The 20,875-nt window shown below is 44.1% G+C and overlaps 1 protein-coding gene and 1 long non-coding RNA gene across 3 annotated transcripts; one reads left to right on the forward strand and one right to left on the reverse strand.

Annotated features, from left to right (window-relative positions):
• Positions 1-3,230: 3,230 nt before the first annotated feature.
• On the reverse strand, positions 3,231-13,312 carry LOC121629078 (holocytochrome c-type synthase-like). Of its 2 annotated transcripts, none has more exons than XM_041968584.1 (8): positions 13,202-13,312; positions 9,835-9,949; positions 9,713-9,760; positions 9,159-9,292; positions 8,843-8,991; positions 5,815-5,934; positions 4,371-4,457; positions 3,231-4,292 (listed from the first exon to the last, which is right to left on the reverse strand). In XM_041968584.1, the coding sequence occupies exons 2-8, from the start codon at positions 9,941-9,943 to the stop codon at positions 4,094-4,096; spliced, it is 846 nt and encodes a 281-aa protein (XP_041824518.1). In that variant the 5' UTR covers positions 9,944-9,949; positions 13,202-13,312; the 3' UTR covers positions 3,231-4,093. The 2 variants fall into 2 exon arrangements, with proteins under 2 accessions (XP_041824518.1, XP_041824517.1); XM_041968583.1 differs by having other exon boundaries at positions 9,159-9,295.
• Positions 13,313-13,674: 362 nt separating this feature from the next.
• LOC121628441 lies at positions 13,675-15,052 on the forward strand. Its single transcript, XR_006008174.1, has 2 exons — positions 13,675-14,197; positions 14,898-15,052. It is a non-coding gene; the product is annotated as an uncharacterized LOC121628441 (long non-coding RNA).
• The last annotated feature ends 5,823 nt before the right edge of the window (positions 15,053-20,875 follow it).

Below are 20,875 nucleotides of genomic sequence, written 5' to 3' on the forward strand. Positions count from 1 at the left end.
TGCTAGTCACGTTGCTATGCTACATGTTAGCATTGCTGCTTCCTGCTAGTCACGTTGCTATGCTACATGTTAGCATTACTGCTTCCTGCTAGTCACGTTGCTATGCTACATGTTAGCAGTACTGCTTCTAAATAAGAGCTAAATAAATATATAAATTTTTATTAATTTTTGAGCAATATTTACTAAATAATCCTGCTGTTATTAACATGATATTTGCATTAAAAGCAAGGTGTGCCCTTGCGGACATGTGTTCATCAAGGTGACTGACAGCAGCCTGGTCACCAGTAACCAGTTTCCCTCCCTCCTTTCACCACAGCCCAGCTAAAGAACCAGTGGGATAAGAACAGCTTTAGGTTTGTGTGAGTTACATACATGGGGGGAAAAAAACTCTGGTGTCTGGTGTTCCTCTCATCCACCTTTCTGTCCATTGATAAAAGTGATCAAATAGAGCTAATATGGACAACTGATGGATTAAAGACAAAAATATATTATATTGAGGTTTTAATGAACTAAATGATATGAACATGTTTATAATCAGGGATAGGCTGCAAAATAACACATATTAATGAATGTGTGTTCCAGTGTGAAGGCGATGCACCCAGAAGGCCTCAGATGTCCTACCATGAAGAAGGTGTAGGCGGCGGGCTTAATGCTGACCTGTAAATGTGAGGAAAAGATGCTGATTATCTTTTGTTTCTTCGGTGGTGTGAATGAAGCTGCTGACTGGGAAATACAGAAGACTATTATCAGTTTCATTGAGTCTGCAGCCCCCTCTAGTGTCTGAGCTAAAACTGCAGCGACTGCTTTGAAATGAAACGTGGAGGGAACAGAAAGACGTCCTTATTAGAACACCACAGACTCCAGCTACCACAAAACTATGTTTACATTATATTATACATCCATCCATCCATCCATTATCTCGACCACTTATTCCATATGGGTCGCGGGTGAGCTGGAGCCTATCCCAGCATTTTAACAGGTGAGAGGCAGGGTACACCATGGACAGGTCACCAGTCTGTCGCAGGGCCATTATATTATACATGATAAATACATAAAAACAAATTACATTAATAGAAATTAATGAAGCACTCAGAGAGCGCAGACCTCCACCAGCTCATTTTATGTACCAGTGATTGTGGTCACTAGTTTAGAGTTAGAAGCTCTGAAGGTAAAATCTCCCCACCGGCAGCTACAGACCTACATCACAACCTGGTGGTCATGTGACCACGGACAGCAAACCCTGCATCATACCAGCGTCTGTGTTGAAATGTGCAGCTTGTTCTCGTAGTTTTAAGTTTCCTTCGCGGGTTTCTGATAGAAAATTATCCATAAAGTCATCCCAGTATGCCGATGCCCTCAGTGTCAAGGCTGGAAGCAGGTCTGAGGCGAAGCTCGCGGCCGTAGGACTGAGCGGATGTCCGTGGAACAGCCATGTTTATGGAACCAGCCACAACTTTTCAACATATTTAAAGGAAACGACTGAAATGAAAGAAAAATCTGAGGATTGACACTGAAAAGCTAAAGATGCTACGTTAGCAGCCTTTAATTTTACTGGCACTGACGGGTTTGATGCAGCAGTCAGTAAACGTGACTTACTGTTGTACTTCGTTAGCGCCAAACCATGATTATCTGGTTCAACACTCAGCTTGTACAAGCAGTTCTCTTCCTTATTAGTTTCCATCTAATCGTTCAGTGTTGAATGTGGCACAAGTTTACGTAGCTTTAGTTTTACAGAGTCTTTATCTTCTATCTAGTGTTTGTTAAAGCTGTTTTTCTTCTATAATCTTTATGGCACTCAGTGTGGAAGAATTTCATTGTTCCGGGAAACTGGTTTCTTTCCGGTGAAAATGACAATAAACACTTTGAATCTTAAACCAAACATGAAGCTTTCCAACACTGTGGTCTTTTAATAATATTGTATTAAGTAATTTAAACATTTTATTGAAGTGAAATTTTGCTCCTGCTTGCTCTGGCTAACTATCGTTTCCTCCTTTGTGCCTGGTTTCTACTCCTGATGACTGGAGTCAAACCTGCGTCCTAAAGCTGAATAAATCAGCATATTAAACCTTCACGTCTCAGTCTAACAACCCAACCAAAGAAACTCTAAACCTCAGCACCAGCAGGCGTTATGGAGGAAATCATCACAAACAGCGACAGGGAGGCCATGAAGCTGCTCATATTAATCTGACTCAAAGTGTACGTGTGCCGAGTAAATACACGTGATTTTAATGTAGAAATATTTAAATAATGAATAAATATCAACAAAGTTCCTCCGTTTACATATTTGAACTACCCTGACTTTATGAGCTGCAATGTTTCCATCCTGGAGGGAAATATCCAGCAGATACATCCTGCAGCAGAAAGGGGGCGCTATCCTAAACACACCGGCTCCTTTATGGATCAGGAAAGAAACTTTACCATGACAAGGATCCAGAGCTGGCTGCGTCTCTAAACTTTAAAGTGCACCCTGACCCGGATTTACCTCAGAGCTACGGTAGATCCCGTCCATCCCAGAGACCCGGATTTACCTCAGAGCTACGGTAGATCCCGTCCATCCCAGAGACCCGGATTTACCTCAGAGCTACGGTAGATCCCGTCCATCCCAGAGACCCGGATTTACCTCAGAGCTACGGTAGATCCCGTCCATCCCAGAGACCCGGATTTACCTCAGAGCTACGGTAGATCCCGTCCATCCCAGAGACCCGGATTTATCTCAGAGCTACGGTATCCCGTCCATCCCAGAGACCCGGATTTATCTCAGAGCTACGGTATCCCGTCCATCCCAGAGACCCGGATTTATCTCAGAGCTACGGTATCCCGTCCATCCCAGAGACCCGGATTTATCTCAGAGCTACAGTATCCCGTCCATCCCAGAGACCCGGATTTATCTCAGAGCTACAGTATCCCGTCCATCCCAGAGACCCGGATTTATCTCAGAGCTACGGTATCCCGTCCATCCCTATTCTGCATCATGTCATTAATGAAAAATGTCCAGGGTGAAGATGATTGGTCCTTCTTTAGAAAAGAGTAGAATCATGTTAGTATCTAGCTTAACTTTGGTTTTCTGGAAGGACAGGACTCGGTTAGAATAAATGAACAGAACGTAGTGGTGAGGAGCTAGTGACAGCATGAAGCCCAGCCTGGTCTGGTCCATGGGGGTCCACAGCTGCATGAAGGAAGGTGGAAACCCCTGCTCTGTGCTACAGTTTCCAAATGAAAACATTTCCAGGAGCAGAAAAGAATCAATTTATTAACAGAATGAAAACATTTCCAGAAGCATGGAGTGTGTCCATGCACAAAAAAAACTTTCCACTTCCCTCATTCCAACAATAAATAGCCCCAGTATGGGCAGACAGGAAGGAAGGGCAGTCCATGCAGGTTTCAAGGTGGTGGTCATTCAGCCTCTAAACATGCTTCATTGCTGAGCTGAAAGCAGCAGCAGATATTCCTCCTGCTGCTCTTATTCCATCTACAACAGACACGGAGCTCCAGTCCTACCCAGCAGAGGAACAAGCACCATCACACAGCCGACGCCGTGCAGGTTAGAATAGAATAGAAATACTTTATTAATCCCTTGCAGCACTTCATGCCTCTGAGAGAACAAACTATCCAGCTTCGGTGCATGGGTGATGTGCAGCAGGCAGGGTTTACACAGAAAGGTCCTGGTTAAAAATCCAGGACAGATTCATTGATCAGGACTAGCTTGAACTATTTTAAAGATTCTGTGACTTCTTACTTTTGGTTTGGGACACGTGTCAGTAAAAATGTTTATAATAACCTACTTGCTTTTCTACTCTGACCTGCATCTTGGAGAGTGGAAATGAAGCAAAGACCTTCCCTCGCTGCAGCCTGACAGGATCTAGTTAGGGGAAGCTTCTGGTGAAGCAACTCACCACCTCACACATGGAAGAAGGTTAAATCCATTCAATCAGCCACTCCAAAGTCAAACATCTGAGACGGCCTTGTTGCTTTAAGATCCGCCTCATTACAGCGTTTTTAATCAGTCTTCTATGAAGCATGAAATAAAGGAGCAGACTGATCTTCAGACACTATAACAGTCTTTTTCCCCAGCACCACCCTGATGTCAAGTCCTTTAGGAGGTCCAGCGCCACCAGGCCACCTTCATGCGGTCCCACACAGCGTCTATAGAGTCAAAGGCAGGGCGCACATCCAGGATGGAGAACTGGTAGTTGTCTTTGTTGATTTCACCGTCGTAGTAGTCGATGATGTAGCGCACCTCCTTCCCACAGCGGTCAATGATCCAGTCGTGCCGGTCGAATGGAAGCTCGTAGCTGAAAGGAGACACTCCGAAGTGAAACCTGGCCTCTGAAGCAGGCTGTTATACCAAACATGAAGATGGAGACACTCACCCCATCCAGTGACGGATACGGGCCCTGGGCGAGAACTCCTTGGCCTTCCCACCAAACCTCTTCAACGTGGGACCGCATGGACACTCTCTGCCAGAAAACAAGAGACAGATTTTACTGCTCCAAAGCAGCACACACTGATGTTAAAGATGACAAAATAAAGTTCAACCCTAACATTCACACGTGATTCTGGGGTTCCAACCCAAACAGAAGGAACCAGTCATTGTTAACTGTGTGAAGCTGGTGTGGAAATCAGATGCTGCTGCGTTACAATAAATGAGGACAGAACATGGGAAACATCAAGGATTCTCCACACTTTCTTTCATTTCCAGCATAAACCTCTGAACGTGAGCTGCAGGAGACAGAACCCTGCAGAACGAAGCAACATGTGGACGAAATCTGCTCAAAGATTCGTGGAACTGGAGAGAAAACAAGTCCCAGAGGTTCCAGCAAAGAGACCGCTCGGAGGTTTTCAGTCAGATCCTCACAGACACGTCCGTCACTTGGACTGGAAGACGGAGCAATACCACCGGAAACCACGCCGGCAGCACTCGGCAGAACAGCTGACATACGACCAGCGACGGAAACAACCCAGAGAAGAAGAGGATCAGGAACGGAACAAAGAGCAGAAGAAGACTGAAGACAAGGACAACTGTGCGAGCTTTCTGTATGCGAGTGTTTAGGGCGTGTTGGGCGGCTGGAAAACGTCATAGCGATGCAGTACCGCCGCTAACCAGCGTCTGAAACTGTCATCAGCTCCCGGGAGTGAACTCTGAACTCAGCACTGCCCCCTAGTGGAGGAGCTGACTTACAACCATGGCAACGCAAAACATGCATGCGAGTATGAGGACAGCGACGTAGGACAACGTTTGAAAAGGACGTTGCTGTGATACTACGAAGGGAGCAGTCCCAACTCCACCTTCCATCAGCTGATTCCCATGATCGATCCTCAGCAGAATTATACTGGTGTTACCATGGTTACATCCATCTCACCAATCATCAAGGATAGGGAGGGAAACATCTGGGGGGACACCTGTCTTCATCCAATCAGAACCATGTATCCAGGCAGGAAACAGATTTTGGAGGGACAGTAAATGGAGTTTTTGGGCGTTTTCCAGTAAATGTGGTTTTATCGAGCTGGGAGGAAGTTGTGAAGAAGCAGAATTTAGCTTCTGCTTCTGGTTCTGTGAATCCTGGTTGGAGATTTCTGCTCCCAGTGGAGAGCATGCATGCATGTTGGTCCATGTTCATGCAGAGGGAACAGGTGGAGACAGCTCATAGCTGAGATTCTGGACTTTCACTGGATACCACACACACTCATATTTACATACCAGAAACCGGATGTAAACACCACTGTCCCGGAAACCGGGGAGATGGGGCTTCATTGGTTAACTAACCATGATTACATCCATCAGGAGTGTGGGTTTACCGGTAAAATGTGACTTACCGTGCGTGTAACGTCTCCCACTTCAGGATCTCCTCCCACGCCTGCTCGTTGTTCCGGTTGTGGATTTTAATGATGTTGGTCATGTCATCTGGAGCGAGGTCATCGTCCCGCCAGCGCCACCTGCAGCACAAACAGACGTAATAAACACAACCCTGAGGATCTACAGACCTTAAACCTGGTTCTGGAATCAATCCTGTGGCTGCATGTGCGAATGATAAGCGAATGATAAGCTAATGATAAGCGAATGATAAGCTAATGAAAAGTGAATGAAAAGCGAATGATAAGCTAATAAAAAGCTAATAAAAAGCAAATGAAAAGCAAATGATAAACGAATGATAAGCTAATGAAAAGTGAATGAAAAGCGAATGATAAGCTAATGAAAAGTGAATGAAAAGCGAATGATAAGCTAATGAAAAGTGAATGATAAGCGAATGATAAACGAATGATAAGCTAATGAAAAGTGAATGAAAAGCGAATGATAAGCTAATGAAAAGTGAATGAAAAGCGAATGAAAAGCTAATAAAAAGCGAATGATAAGCGAATGATAAACGAATGATAAGCTAATGATAAGCTAATGAAAAGCGAATGATAAGCGAATGATAAGCGAATGATAAGCGAATAATAAGCTAATGATAAGCGAATGAAAAGCAAATGAAAAGCGAATGATAAACGAATGATAAGCTAATGATAAACGAATGATAAGCGAATGATAAGCGAATGAAAAGCGAATGATAAGCGAATAATAAGCGAATGAAAAGCAAATGAAAAGCGAATGATAAACGAATGATAAGCTAATGATAAACGAATGATAAGCTAATGATAAACGAATGATAAGCGAATGATAAGCGAATGAAAAGCAAATGAAAAGCGAATGATAAACGAATGATAAGCGAATGATAAACGAATGATAAGCTAATGATAAGCGAATGATAAGCTAATGAAAAGCGAATGATAAGCAAATGATAAACGAATGATAAGCGAATGATAAACGAATGATAAGCTAATGATAAGCGAATGATAAGCTAATGAAAAGCGAATGATAAGCAAATGATAAACGAATGATAAGCGAATGATAAACGAATGATAAGCTAATGATAAACGAATAATAAGCGAATGATAAACGAATGATAAGCGAATGATAAGCTAATGAAAAGCGAATGATAAGCAAATGAAAAGCGAATGATAAACGAATGATAAGCTAATGATAAACGAATGATAAGCTAATGATAAGCGAATGATAAGCGAATGATAAGCAAATGAAAAGCGAATGATAACCGAATGATAAGCTAACGATAAGCGAATGATAAGCGAATGAAAAGCGAATGATAAGCAAATGAAAAGCGAATGATAAACGAATGATAAGCTAATGATAAACGAATGATAAGCTAATGATAAGCGAATGATAAGCTAATGATAAACGAATGATAAGCGAATGATAAACGAATGAAAAGCAAATGAAAAGCGAATGATAAACGAATGATAAGCGAATGATAAGCGAATGATAAGCTAATGATAAACGAATGATAAGCTAATGATAAGCGAATGATAAGCTAATGATAAGCGAATGATAAGCGAATGATAAGCGAATGAAAAGCAAATGAAAAGCGAATGATAAGCTAATGATAAACGAATGAAAAGCAAATGAAAAGCGAATGATAAACGAATGATAAGCGAATGATAAGCTAATGATAAGCGAATGATAAGCTAATGATAAACGAATGATAAGCGAATGATAAGCTAATGATAAGCTAATGATAAGCGAATGAAAAGCAAATGAAAAGCGAATGATAAACGAATGATAAGCGAATGATAAGCTAATGATAAGCGAATGATAAGCTAATGATAAGCGAATGATAAGCGAATGATAAGCGAATGAAAAGCAAATGAAAAGCGAATGATAAACGAATGATAAGCGAATGAAAAGCAAATGAAAAGCGAATGATAAACGAATGATAAGGGAATGATAAGCTAATGATAAGCGAATGAAAAGCAAATGAAAAGCGAATGATAAACGAATGATAAGCGAATGATAAGCTAATGATAAGCTAATGATAAGCGAATGAAAAGCGAATGAAAAGCGAATGATAAACGAATGATAAGCGAATGATAAGCTAATGATAAGCGAATGATAAGCTAATGATAAGCTAATGAAAAGCGAATGATAAGCTAATGATAAGCGAATGATAAGCGAATGATAAGCTAATGATAAGCGAATGATAAGCTAATGATAAGCGAATGATAAGCTAATGATAAGCGAATGATAAGCGAATGAAAAGCAAATGAAAAGCGAATGATAAACGAATGATAAGCGAATGATAAGCGAATGATAAGCGAATGATAAGCTAATGATAAACGAATGATAAGCTAATGATAAGCTAATGAAAAGCGAATAATAAGCTAATGAAAAGCGAATGAAAAGCGTGACCCTGATGATGGCTGGAGGGAGATGTGAAGTTAGATGCTGTGTGGGTGGCAGAGACCTGCCCTCCAACATGCAGCTGGATCAGGGTGGGAAAATGTCCGATTCCTTCAGATCACCTGTAGGTGGAGTGGGCTACGACCTAACGGAGCTACTCACATCTCTTTGCTTATGTCCATGCTGCTTTCATAGAAAACGTGAGCACAGAGAAAAATGGACGAGGTGAAGCATAACTCCTAGCTGAGAAAGAAAATGATCAGGCTCAGATGGGACTGGATTTATCTCCAGTAATCTGGGTTTCAGAGTTAACAGCAGGTTCAACCCGTTTCCCACAGAGATGCTAAACATAGAAGCTAGCAGGCAGCGCTCCCTCCGTTCCCAGCTGATAGGAAGCAGAAATCCTCAGGCTGATTATAGATTATTGATGCACCTGCTCTGTGCAACTACTAAAACTTTGGGATTGTACACGCAGCGGTGAGAACAGCGGCGGTGTGAAAAACTTAAACGTGAGGTTTCATCTTTTAATAAGTTTAAATGTAGATATATTTACTCCTCTATACACGAAAAAAACGTGGCAGCAGGTCTGTAAATGCTGGAACGTGGACCGACCCTTTCCGCAGCATGGCGTTCCAGAACATCTGCTCCGACGGATACACCCAGTTCTTCTCTGTGTCGTGACGGGGAATGGTGGACTCCTCCCTGGACACGGACAGGTTAAAGGGCTGGTCTGGAGCTGGCGTCTGGTTAGGAGGAGGCATCTGTCCACACACACACACATAGAATAAGACAACCCAGTCCACCATGACAGATGACACATTCTAGCAGATTATTGCTGCTTTATCTCCTGTTTTAGGAGCTAATGGGTGTTAAATACATAACATGAATTAATCCCCAGCACCCAGCCTCTCCACGATGCTACTAGTACCATATTTGATGGATCAATGTCGCTCTGCATGCCGGCTGCTGCCCTCATGGGACACTCCACAAACTCGTAGGCCCGGTCCTGGTGGACTGGACCTGCCTCTGCTTTGTGCATGGGACACTCAGACAGAGGAGACACTGCTGGAGACAAGAATACTTCATGAACCCGTTAGCCTCCACGCCCTTTATTTTGGTCCACCTGCCTGATTTCTCTAACATAAACCAGTCTGTAGCAGCTGGAACTGGTTGATCTTTGGCTGCTCCTGATTGGACGTTACCGTCAATCTAAGCTCTCTGATTGGTGGAAAGTCTGACAGGAAGTGGCTTCATCATCATGTCCAGGTCTAAAAAGAGGTCTCTTAGCAACACAGTAGTGATAGTGATGTTTTTATGATTTACCCCACAGAGCTACACCCTACCACTCCTGGTGGAGGAGGAGGTGGAGCTCAGATCTGCTGGAGGTATAAGGGTTAAAAGCGCCATGGCCACTGAAGGAGCTTCTAGCATTTAGAAAAGAATCTGTCCATGGAAAGATGTTGAAGAACAACTTAAATTTACCTTTGACAGGCGGAGCTTGATGCATGGGACACTCTGCAGGTGGAGACACTGAGAAAAGCAGATCCAACCACATTACAACCAAACAACAGTGTTACTGGTCAAAACAACAGTGATTACCACACCTTTGACCGGCTGGACGTCTTGGTGCATAGGACAACCCTGAGGAGGGGCGGCCATCATGGTCTCAGCCTTCACCGTAGGTGGAGCGGGTGTGGACATGGAGGCCCCCATCCTGTCCTATCGGGTGTGGACACACAGAAGACACCATACTGAGGAAGAAGCAGGAATGCGGTCACCACGGTTACAGAAACCTGGTTTACTCCGTCAGACATCCAGTTGGCTCCATTCACCCGGACACTGCAAGTCTCCTGAAGCCCCTCACCTCCACGCTGGCCGCGCCGCACTTTCACACATTTAACCCACTGAAACTCACTACGTTCCTGTTAGAAAATCTGTCTGGTGTCCATGGTGCACCGGAAAGCTCAGATCTGAGTGTGAGCATGTCACATGACCGCTCAGGCTTTACTCTCTGCAGAAAGGCTTCTCTTCACCTGCGATTGATTCTAAAGATCCTGAACCTCACACTCCATGTCCATGTGAACAGCTGAGGAAGGTAAACAACACGTGTTACTGCTTCCGTGTTTCCATGGGAAAGTCTGTCAGGGTTTTCCCTCCAAACTAGCGTGTTAAATCCTCCTGGTGGGATGAAACATGAGGCCGGTGTGATGGAGGAGGACGTCTCAGCCTGTAAAGCAGGACATGAAACAGGAAATCTATCCACCATGTTTCACTAGATCTGCAATGGACTGCCAGCCTGTCCAGAGACCTGGACCAGGAAGCAGGAGTAACGTACCAGGATATCTCCTTTACCTGGACTTACCCCGACACTCAGGATCTGGATCAGCGCACCTACGAAGCTGGTAATCAGCTCTGTAACTCAACCAGAGTTTTCCATCTAGGTCAGAGCACGCTCACGTGAAAGGGGCGGAGTCTACAGCGTCTGACCCATCACAGACATGGAGAAACCCTGCAGAGCAGCTACGTCACTGTAGACGAGTCTGAAGAATTAAACACATCAACCAGGCCAGAAGCAGCACTGTTGCCATAGCAACAGTCAGGAAGGAGCGCTGGCAGAAAATCATCAGATTGTAAAACATTAATTGACTGGCCAATATAAACGGCCATGAATCAGTCAATTTCACTTTATTACAGCTAGAGCTGGGCGATATGGCCTAAAAATTATTTTATTTTATTTTTTTTTTTTAAGATTTTTTATAACCAAATCGAATTTCCGATCTTAATCGATTTTTATTTTTTCTTTGTTTTTACAAAACATAAATAAAGTTATTAAAAACATTTATTAGTGAATTATAAGTGAATGCCCTCAAAACTGAAGCATATAATGTCGTAGCTTTTCCACCATATAAACGGCTTTATAACTTACATAGAAATATGCGACACAACTACATCCGTGATCTCTTCCATCTGGATCCTTATACAGGATCCACTGCAGGAATAATTCCTCTGATGAAGGTTGTCTCTTTACTAGGGTTTGTGGGTTAAGTTGACTTCTGCATCTCATAGAGAGCAGCATTTATCACTGCAGTTATACGCACAGCTAAATCCCAGGCGTTAGTGAAAACCTGTCAGACAAACACCGTTCTGGTGTGGAGGGAGGGCTACGTCTGCTGCTAGCTAACTATGGAAAAAAAATCACGATTTTCATAAAAATAAATCGTCAAAAATGGAAAATTCGATTTATCGATTTTATCGATTAATCGCCCAGCTCTAATTACAGCCCAGAGCCTCCTCTCTCTGCTTTACGTTGTGTCTGGAATAAAGGAAAAAGTTTATATATTTGAGGGTGATCCGGATCACCGCCTGGGTCCAACGTGTTTTTTAAGGATTCTTTACTATGTGGAGAGCTTAAAAAAAAGCTTAAAAAATGAATTAAAACGTCTTGGTGGAGGTCTGCGTTCTCAGTGCTTCTAGTCTCCATCCAGGTCTTTAAAGGCTCCGCCCCGTGTGAGCGTTAGTGTTGGAATATGAATTTGTCACCATGACAACACGAGTAGGTGTGGCTCCATAAACTCATGGTTCTGCAGTTCTGCCATGTGTGAGCTTTATTGTTAAGCTCATGATCTCAGATCAGCCCTGGTGGAGCTAAACAGACTCGGGAACAAGTCGAGAACCAGGACAGAATTTCCAAGAGATCTGATAGGTCAGGAGGTGGAGCTTTTATACTCGATCTCTGATCCAGAATAGAACCTGCTCCAGGGCAGGGTAGCCGTTCAGCGTAAAGCTGGATTCATACCCGCGCAGCATCTGCGTGAGGCGGTGACAGCGCCACTGCCACGTAGGCCCGCAGAGGCTCGACGTGAACCTCTTCCAGACCTGGCGTGCACCCCTGCTGCCTAAGTTGCCATGGTGATTTACCCAGTAAGACGTGAACTAGCATCATAGGACAGAAACCCAGAGTTAACCCTGAAGTTAGGATAACCAGCAGCTTTGTAGCACAAAGGAAAATGTTCAGTACCTGGTAAATGATGCTCTGGTTGGACTGTACAGCTTAACGTGATGAGTTCAGCTGCATCACTGAACTTTACATTATACATACAGAAAAACCTAAAACACTCCAACTTTTACAAGGATAGTTTCCCTGTTCCGGCATCAGCGGCTGGCATGACGTCTTTTACTGGTCAGTGTTTGATGGTCTGTAGCATAAAGTATTTAGTACCAGATAAGTGGTGTAGTTTCTTTATTTCCACTGTTCCAGTTTTATTTGTGTGTCAAACAGCAGCTGTTCTGCTAAAGGAAGCTGGAAGTCAACGCTAGCTAGATGTTTTCCCTGCTTTCTAAAGAAATGTTCCAAAGCATTTTATAACGAAGTTTCTAGAAAGAAGCCTCCCAGGTGTAGGTAGAGGCCCTGTAGCCTCCTGTGTTTTTATTATTATGACCTGCTATGGCACTGACTGAACCTGCTCCACATGGACTTACAGGAGACTTGCACTTTTAAAAGCATCGATTCAGTGTTACATAAGCTGTGACATTTCAGTTAAATTAAGTTGTGAATTATCTGTAATTAAATACACAAAAAACGGTGCTTAGCTAATATCGAAATACCAAATAAACAATACTGTCCTAGCACAGCACTTAGCTCAGGCATAACTAATCTTCAACTGGTTAAGCTAGCGTAGCCCGTCTCCAGAGCTAAGCACCGCTTTCATTATTCATGTTTACCCTCCGCCTGGAACGGGCCTGACGGACCAGAGTGAAACACCAAAACACTGGCTGGTTCGGGTTTTATAAGAACTGTTTCTTTCCACATCGCCCTCAGTTCAACGTTAGCTAGGCTACTTAGCAGCTAAGCTAACCTTAGCTTAAGGTTACGTTAACTTTTACCGTAACCTTACCCTGTCGGGATACGTGTGCTTTAAAATACATCATTTCAGTGGATTAGGAAATATCAATAATATATAAATAACTGACCTGTGTAACAAGTAACCTCAGTCACGTTCTTCCGTCCCGTCCGGTTTGTTTCCCAATGTCAACGTGACGGACACAGCCAGTTTTACCTCAAATACAAGTTGTGCAACTATGCACGTGCCTTGCGTCGTTCGACGTCATTACGCAGAAGCTCTTTGAAAAAACTTTATTCATGACAATCAGAAAGTCGGAGTGGAAGGTTTCAGTTAGAAGAAGAAAAAAATGCCAAGGAAAAACGACAAAACTAATAAATGGAATTTTTATCAGTTGTGTGGGGAAGACTTCTCTGTAACGATAATGGGAGATATGTAATATTTTCTTCTATTTATTTTCTTTTCATGCTTAACGTGCTCTGACATATCCCACTTAGAGGTACACGAAGGCAACACAAGGAGGACCGTAATGCATCTGTGGGCGGTGACGCAACCCGTTATATATTTAACCATAGTTGTCTTTTCATTGATTACCTCTAAATATTCACTTTGGATGGGTGGATGGATGGATGGATGGATGTGTGGTGAGAGACCTCAGGTGACAGCAATCAGGGTAGTTCCCGTTAATAGGACTGATCACGAATGACGTCAAAATGCTATTTTTAGAACAGCGTACTGCGCAGGCGCCGCCGCCATATTGGATTCGGACAAACAACCTGTAGAGCGTGTATACTGTGTTTGTACGAGCAAAGTTGCATTCCGAATAGCCGAATATTTCTTTAACAAAACCATTATGGTAACAACTAAACACTGCTGCTTCGGTGTCTGCCGAAGTGACTCGCAATATAGTGACCGTGAACATATGAAGGGAGTGTTTTTCATTCCATTTCCAAAGCCCGGAAGAGAACCAGAGAAATGCCAACGTTGGGTACGAGCTTGTAAACGGGAGGGATTCACTGAGAAAAATGTGACAAAGGATACATACATTTGCTCTCTGCATTTCCTCGGTGGAAAAGGGCCAACAATTGATGATCCAGACCCAATACCAGCAACAACATCTGGACAGGTAGGTTCTTTGCCTTTTCCGCGGCAGAATGGTCATTCATACAGTTCATGATATCCTTTTTCCGTAGCTGGTTGTCCAGACAATTGCCTCTACGCACAGCTCCACTCTTTACTGAACTTAAGGCAACTTCTTGTCTTTCATTACTGGACGAACTATTATAACTATTATTAATTATAATGTCTCGGATTCAGATGAATTTGAGACATTAGTGAGATCCCACCTGTTAATCCCACTTCTCAAGTATTGCTCAAGTAGTTATCTCAACTCAACCTCCTTTGTCTCAATGATGTCTTTTCCCCTTTTTTGCTTACCTCTTGCTTCTATGGTAACCTTAGGAGAAGTAATTCAGCAACAAATGATCACAGAATGATACGAGTATGAGAAGCTCAAACTAGTCTCATGAGACAAGAATGAACAACAGATGATAAACTCTGCTTTACTGTGGGCAGTTGTCATGGAATCCAGTAGCTGAACACTCCACATTTTGTAACACAGGCTTTTTAGACCTTACCTCTCAAAGCCACCAAAGTATTAAGACTAATGGGCCACTATTTATTTTTCTTTGACCTGCCTGTCAGCTGGGTGTCAATAAAACAGGCCAAGCTTGCTCAGCCAATGTTCTATTGTCATGTTTTGTTTTGTGATTGTGTTTATAAACCAAATGAGGTATTATCTTATAAAACTCATTTTCTGTTTCTAGGTGGAGAAAATAGCCCGCAAAAGGAAAGCTCCTACCCAAAGAAATGAGGCTGTTTCTGAAGCAAAGAGAAAGAGGAAAAGATTGACCCACAACAACACTCCATCGTCCATTAATTGTAATAGAAATGAAGTTCAAATAAAAACATTTCAGATGCATTTGTTTTTTTTATTGTGACTGATAATGTTCACTGTGATCTTGGTTGAAGATCCTCATTTGCTGGACTTGACCCTCGCTGTAATGCAGCTTTGATGTTATACCATGCACCACCGTCTACAGCTGGATCAATTGGTAATTTTTGATCCACAGCATGCTGGCATCTGTACAAACACAATGCATGGAGTAATGTATTTATCTAATAATCAAACAGAACAATGTCTCTGAAAATAAATATATCTTGCCTTTGTATTTATAATTCATAAAGGAGCTATACCTGATATTATTTTAATATGTCTAAGAAGAATGGTTTTTACATAGTATATTATGTGGTATAAGGGGTAAGTCCATAAAACCGAATGACTCATTGATTGCTAGGGATGTAAGGAAACAATCGAAAATTGATTTAAAATCAATTCAAACTGGTTTAAATGGAAATCGATGTAGAAAAAAGGAAAATTGATTTGCATGTAATGCATCAATGAAGATGATGTTCAAAACAAATCATCTTTTGTTCACAAAAAGATTTGTTTTCCATTCCTATCCATTTTCATAATAATTATTTGTTCAGTGTTAAGTTTTGTTAGTACAACAAGCAATAGAAGGCCACAGTTTTAAACAAGGGAGAAAGGGGCAAATATAAGAAAAAGACTATTTGGCCATAAAATAACTCAAAACAATTTTATTGGTAGTGGCAGGCCACTTTTTCGGACAGTGGAGTTAACTTCTGTAACTGATTTAATATCACGTTTAGCTCCTTAACAAGTTAGGGTTGCACTGTCAGAGTTAATGATGGGTAATAGCCTAGATTTAAAATAAATTCCTACTATAACATTCTTACTACATTTTGGTGGCTAAAGTGTGTTTAGGCCTGCTGAAATGTGAAACACACTAGTTACACCGCATACAACACTAATAACTGAGCGAGAGCTAGCTTAAAAACAGCTTACCTTTCAACTAATAAAGCTTTCTTTCCGCTCACTTTGAGGCCTCTACATGTCAACCAACGTTTAAGTTCAACAACACTGTGTTTATTGATTGAACTGTACTGAAATGAAGCTCCCGGGACGTCTTTTTCTTCCAAAACTACACGTACACTAGGTGTCGTCATTGTAAGCTAACTCTTTGTTTGTCCGAACTCGCGCTGTTGCCGGAGCTCATGAATATTGATGAGTAAATGTGACGTCATTTGAGATCAGTGCTATTGGGCCATGAGCTGCACCATATAAGGGCAGTGACGACACTGGGTGACAGAAGACTGAGCACATGCAGCTGGGTGTAGAGACGTTGCGTCTTTCCTTTCGTAAGATTGCTGCAGCAGGGATCATTGTCGGCCTGGTGCTGTTTGAGTGGATCAGTTTTGGTATGTGTTTAAACATTCCATGGTCATCTGTTGCATTTTGTGATGCTAAGTGGGCATTTCATATCAGGTGCACGCCGTTGAAGGAAAAGCGTCAAGCTCCCTTTGTGTAGGCGACCGATTGTCTGTCGATTGGTAAGTAGTTGTTGATTCTGCACGATGTTAATAGATAAATTACTGACATCGTGCTCCATGCATCACAGGGATTAACTGAAGGCTCATAGGAGCCCCAAAGTTGATTGATCGTGTTGCAGTGGATTAAAGGTGGGCCACGGAGCGTCGCCGCCGCTGCTGCTTTGCCCGGAGAGGAAGTTCTTGGGTGTCCGCTGCTACGCTGTCAAGGGGGCGTGACTTCCGAACTGAGACGGACATACTGGTTGCAGGCGGACTTTTCCGCCATTACCCTGCACTCTTGTTTTGGAGGATTATTTGTTTTTCTATTTACAATTTAATTTCGTTTTAGCTTCTGTCTTGTTCCACTGGGGGAGGAGCTTAGCAACCATTGATCCCAGTGTGATTGTTTTATCCTTTCCTGTTTTATTTCTTTCTCTGTTTAATTTGTGTTTTTTTTGCTTTGCAGGCCAGAGCTCACGGTGGAGGTGGTGTGGATTTGGTGGTGTCTCGTTGTGGTTTGCCGTGCTGTGTCTGGCACCATCGGGTTGAGGTAGCACGTGTGTATGGATGTGTCTGTGTGGAGGGTGACTTCGCATGTGAGTGGGGCGAATTTGACGCCCCATCTTACCTGCCGCTTCTCACTGTGAGTCTGGCTGCTGCATTGTTAATTAACTGGATTTTATTCTTTTTTCTTTCATTTTAGTCATTTATTGATTTTATAATAAAAACATTTTGACAAACTTGGAACAAGCTCCCCTTTTTCTGGTCACGCACCTAGGTGCCTTGTTTGACTAAATTATTCTATTCCCGGGGTGAAATTCCCCGGGTGGCGTTGTCGAAACTTTAAACTTGTATACGTGTGCTGCCACAGATGGATGGATGGAAGGGTGGATGGATGGATGGATGGATGGAAGGGTGGGTGGATGGATGGGTAGATGGGTGGATGGAAGGGTGGATGGATGGATGGATGGATGGATGGATGGATGGATGGATGGATGGGTAGATGGGTGGATGGAAGGGTGGATGGAAGATTCAAGTATTGTCATTGTCACAAAAACAACGAAATTACGTTTGGAACATCCACATGTAGTTGATAAAGTGCAAAAAAAAAAAATTGGTAAGTGCTAGCCCAGTGTAATAAATAACCCCAATATAACCCGGGTGTAAACATTAGCACAGTTAGCACAGTATGACATCAGTACAGCATATTGGCAGCAGCAACAGGGCGATGATAAAGTGTATTGGAGAGCGGGGACATTCAGGCAGATACAGTACATGAAGATAGTGACATTATGCAGCAATGCAAAACCAGTTCAGTGCTATTGATCGGTGGGTGTGGTTATTGTCCATGGGAGGGTGGCAGAAAGGGGAGGGGGACAGTGTTCAGAAGTCTTACAGCTTGAGGGTACAGGCTGTTGGCCAGTCTGGATGTTCTGGCCTTTATGGCCCTGTACCTTCTCCCTGAGGGCAGCAGGTGGAAGAGGTGATGAGCTGGGTGGTACTGGTCCCGCAGGATGTTGCGCACTCTTCTCAGACAGCGAGTGGGGTAGATGGTGCTAATCTCTGGGAGAGCCATCCCGATGACCTTCCCCGCTGTTTTCACCACCTGCTGAAGTGCCTGCTGGTCAGCCTTAGTGCAGCTGGAGAACCACACTAAAAACCCATATGTCAGCACACTACTGATGGCACAGTTGTAAAAGTTCACCATCAGGCATCTGGGGATACGAGCGCTCCTCAGCTTCCTCAGGTAATATAGGCGTTGTTGGGCTTTTCCCACAGCTGAGGCGATGTGAGTACCCCAGGACAGGTCCTCAGTCACTGTCACCCCCAGAAACTTAAAACTGCTCACCCTCTCCACCACGTCAGTGCCAATGAAGAGAGGTTGGTGGTTGTTTCGTCCTTTCTTTCGGAAATCCACGACTATCTCTTTGGTCTTCTTGATATTTAGGGCCAAGTTGTTGTTATGGCACCAAGACACCAGATGTTGCACCTCAGTCCTGTAGTATGTCTCATTGTCCTTGGTGATAAGTCCGAGCACTGTGGTGTCATCGGCAAACTTAACAATGAGGTTGGACGAGGAGGTGGCAGAACAGTCGTGGGTGAACAGAGTGTAGAGCAGGGGGCTCAAAACACACCCTTGGGGGGCCCCGGTGTTGATGACAAGGGTGGAGGAGGTGTTATTACCCACTCTAACACTCTGCGTGCGATTAGTTAAGAAGTCCACAATCCAATTGCACAGGGTGGTATTGAGTCCCGGCTGATGGAGTTTGGACGGCAGTTTAAACGGCCGGATGGTATTAAAAGCCGAACTGTAGTCTACAAAGAGGAGCCGTGCATAGCTGTTCCTGTTCTCCAGGTGCTCCAGTACCGTGTGCAGCACCGTAGCGATGGCATCCTCAGTTGAGCGGTTCTCTCTGTAGGCGAATTGGTGTGGATCCAGTAATGGTGATATAACGGCTTTTATGTGCTTGATAACCAATCTCTCCAGGCATTTGGCAGGAATAGAGGTGAGTGCCACAGGTCTGTAATCATTAAGACATGTGATGTTTGGCTGTTTCGGGAGGGGAACGATTGTGGCAGCCTTGAAGCAGGCTGGGACCAGAGCGCAGGACAGTGAAGTGTTGTAGATGGAGGTGAACACATCTGCCAGCTCCGCAGCACAGTCTTTGAGTACACGGCCCAGCACTCCGTCTGGTCCGGCTGCTTTCCTGATGTTAATGCCTTGGAAGACACGTCTCACCTCGTGTGTGCTCAGGACCGGAGCAGGATCTGTGGAGGGGAGAGGGGGAAGGGCAGGGTCAGTATTGTCCCTGTCGAAACGGGCATAGAAGCGGTTTAAGTCCTCAGCCAAGGTGGGACAGTCAGCTGAGGGTGACGGTGGTTTCCTCCCATAGTCCGTAATGGCCCTGATGCCCTCCCAGACCTGCCTAGAGTCTGTGGCGTTGTCAAATCTGGCCTCAATGCGCCTCTTGTGTTGTTGTTTGGCAGCATTGATGCCTCTCCTCAGGTCAGCCCTGGCAGCGCTGTACGCCCCCTGGTCCCCAGAGGTAAAAGCTAAATTCCTTTTCCGGATAAGTTGTTGTACTCCATGTGTCATCCAGGGTGGTGTGTTGGGAAATACACGGTATTGTTTCCAGAATGTAACTTGGTCCACACAGAAGCCGATATAGGCCAGAACAGTGGAGGTGTAATTATCCAGTGCATCACGATTATCGGTGCCCTGTTCTCTGAATACATCCCACTCCGTGCATTGGAAACAATCTTGGAGCAAAGGAATTGCGTCCTCTGGCCATATTCTCACTGTGCTGACTGTGGTCCCCGTGCTCTTGATCTTTGGTGTGTACCGTGGGTGTAGCAGGAGAGAAAGGTGGTCTGAAAGACCCAGGTGGGGATAGGCCTGGGCTTTGTATGCATCTGCTACATTAGTATACACCTGGTCCAAAGTTCTATCTCCTCTAGTAGCACACTTCACATTTCGATGGAATTTGTGAAGCACTGATTTCAGATCTGCGTGATTAAAGTCCCCAGCTGCGATAAAAACACTGTCTGGGTGTGCTACTAGGCTGTTGTTAATACTACTGCTCACTTGTGCTAGCGCTAGCTTAGTATTAGCGTCCGGTGGTATGTAAACAGCACCAATGTAAACAGCAGAGAATTCGCGTGGGAGATAGATTGGCCGACACTTTAACAGCAACAATTCTGCATCTGGGCTACACAGTTCATTCATTACCGTCACGTTAGTGCACCAGCAGTTGTTGATGTAAATGTATAGTCCTCCGCCCGTCTTCTTACCAGAGTCCGCGGTCCTGTCGGCTCGGTAGGCGGTGCGACCAGCCAACTCTATGGCCGTGTCCGGAACGGAGCCGTCTAGCCAGGTCTCACAAAAAATCATGCAGCAACAGTTTTTGATGGCCCTCCGCGTGTTCATTAGCAGCCGAATCTCGTCCAGTTTGTTCCGGATAGACCGTGCGTTTGAGAGAAAGATGGTCGGGAGCGGTGGTTTAAACGGGCTAGCCTTTAGCCTGGCCCACAGGCCCCCCCGCTTGCCTCTCTTTCGACTCCGCTCACAGCGTCTCCTCCTCCGGCCTTCAGCTGCGGGTGTCCCGGGAGGCGATCTGGTGATCTCCGGAGGGATTAAAAACTCGGCTGGCAGGTGATGTACTCCGCTGTTTAGTTGTAGGAGATCACTTCTGCTGTACTGAAATGTCCCAAAACTGTACGAGATAATGCACAGCACCACCAATAAAGTGCAAAAACTACGGTGGTAGCAGGAGCTCCAGGCCGCTGCGTCTGTGCGCGCCGCCATCTTTGTCCATGGATGGATGGGTGGGTGGATGGATGGATGGAAGGG

Source organism: Melanotaenia boesemani, chromosome 18 (genome assembly GCF_017639745.1).
Source record: "Melanotaenia boesemani isolate fMelBoe1 chromosome 18, fMelBoe1.pri, whole genome shotgun sequence".
NCBI lineage: Eukaryota > Metazoa > Chordata > Actinopteri > Atheriniformes > Melanotaeniidae > Melanotaenia > Melanotaenia boesemani.

What these genes read in the sequence shown, in the direction of transcription:
- LOC121629078 (XM_041968583.1), bottom strand. Translation starts at nt 9,943, where the DNA reads ATGGGGGCCTCCATGTCCACACCCGCTCCACCTACGGTGAAGGCTGAG. An exon ending in ACATTGATCCATCAAATATG is followed by an intron (nt 8,992 to 9,158) that starts GTACTAGTAGCA and finishes GTGTGTGGACAG; the next exon opens with ATGCCTCCTCCTAACCAGAC. An exon ending in CGTATCCGTCACTGGATGGG is followed by an intron (nt 4,293 to 4,370) that starts GTGAGTGTCTCC and finishes GTCTCCTTTCAG; the next exon opens with CTACGAGCTTCCATTCGACC.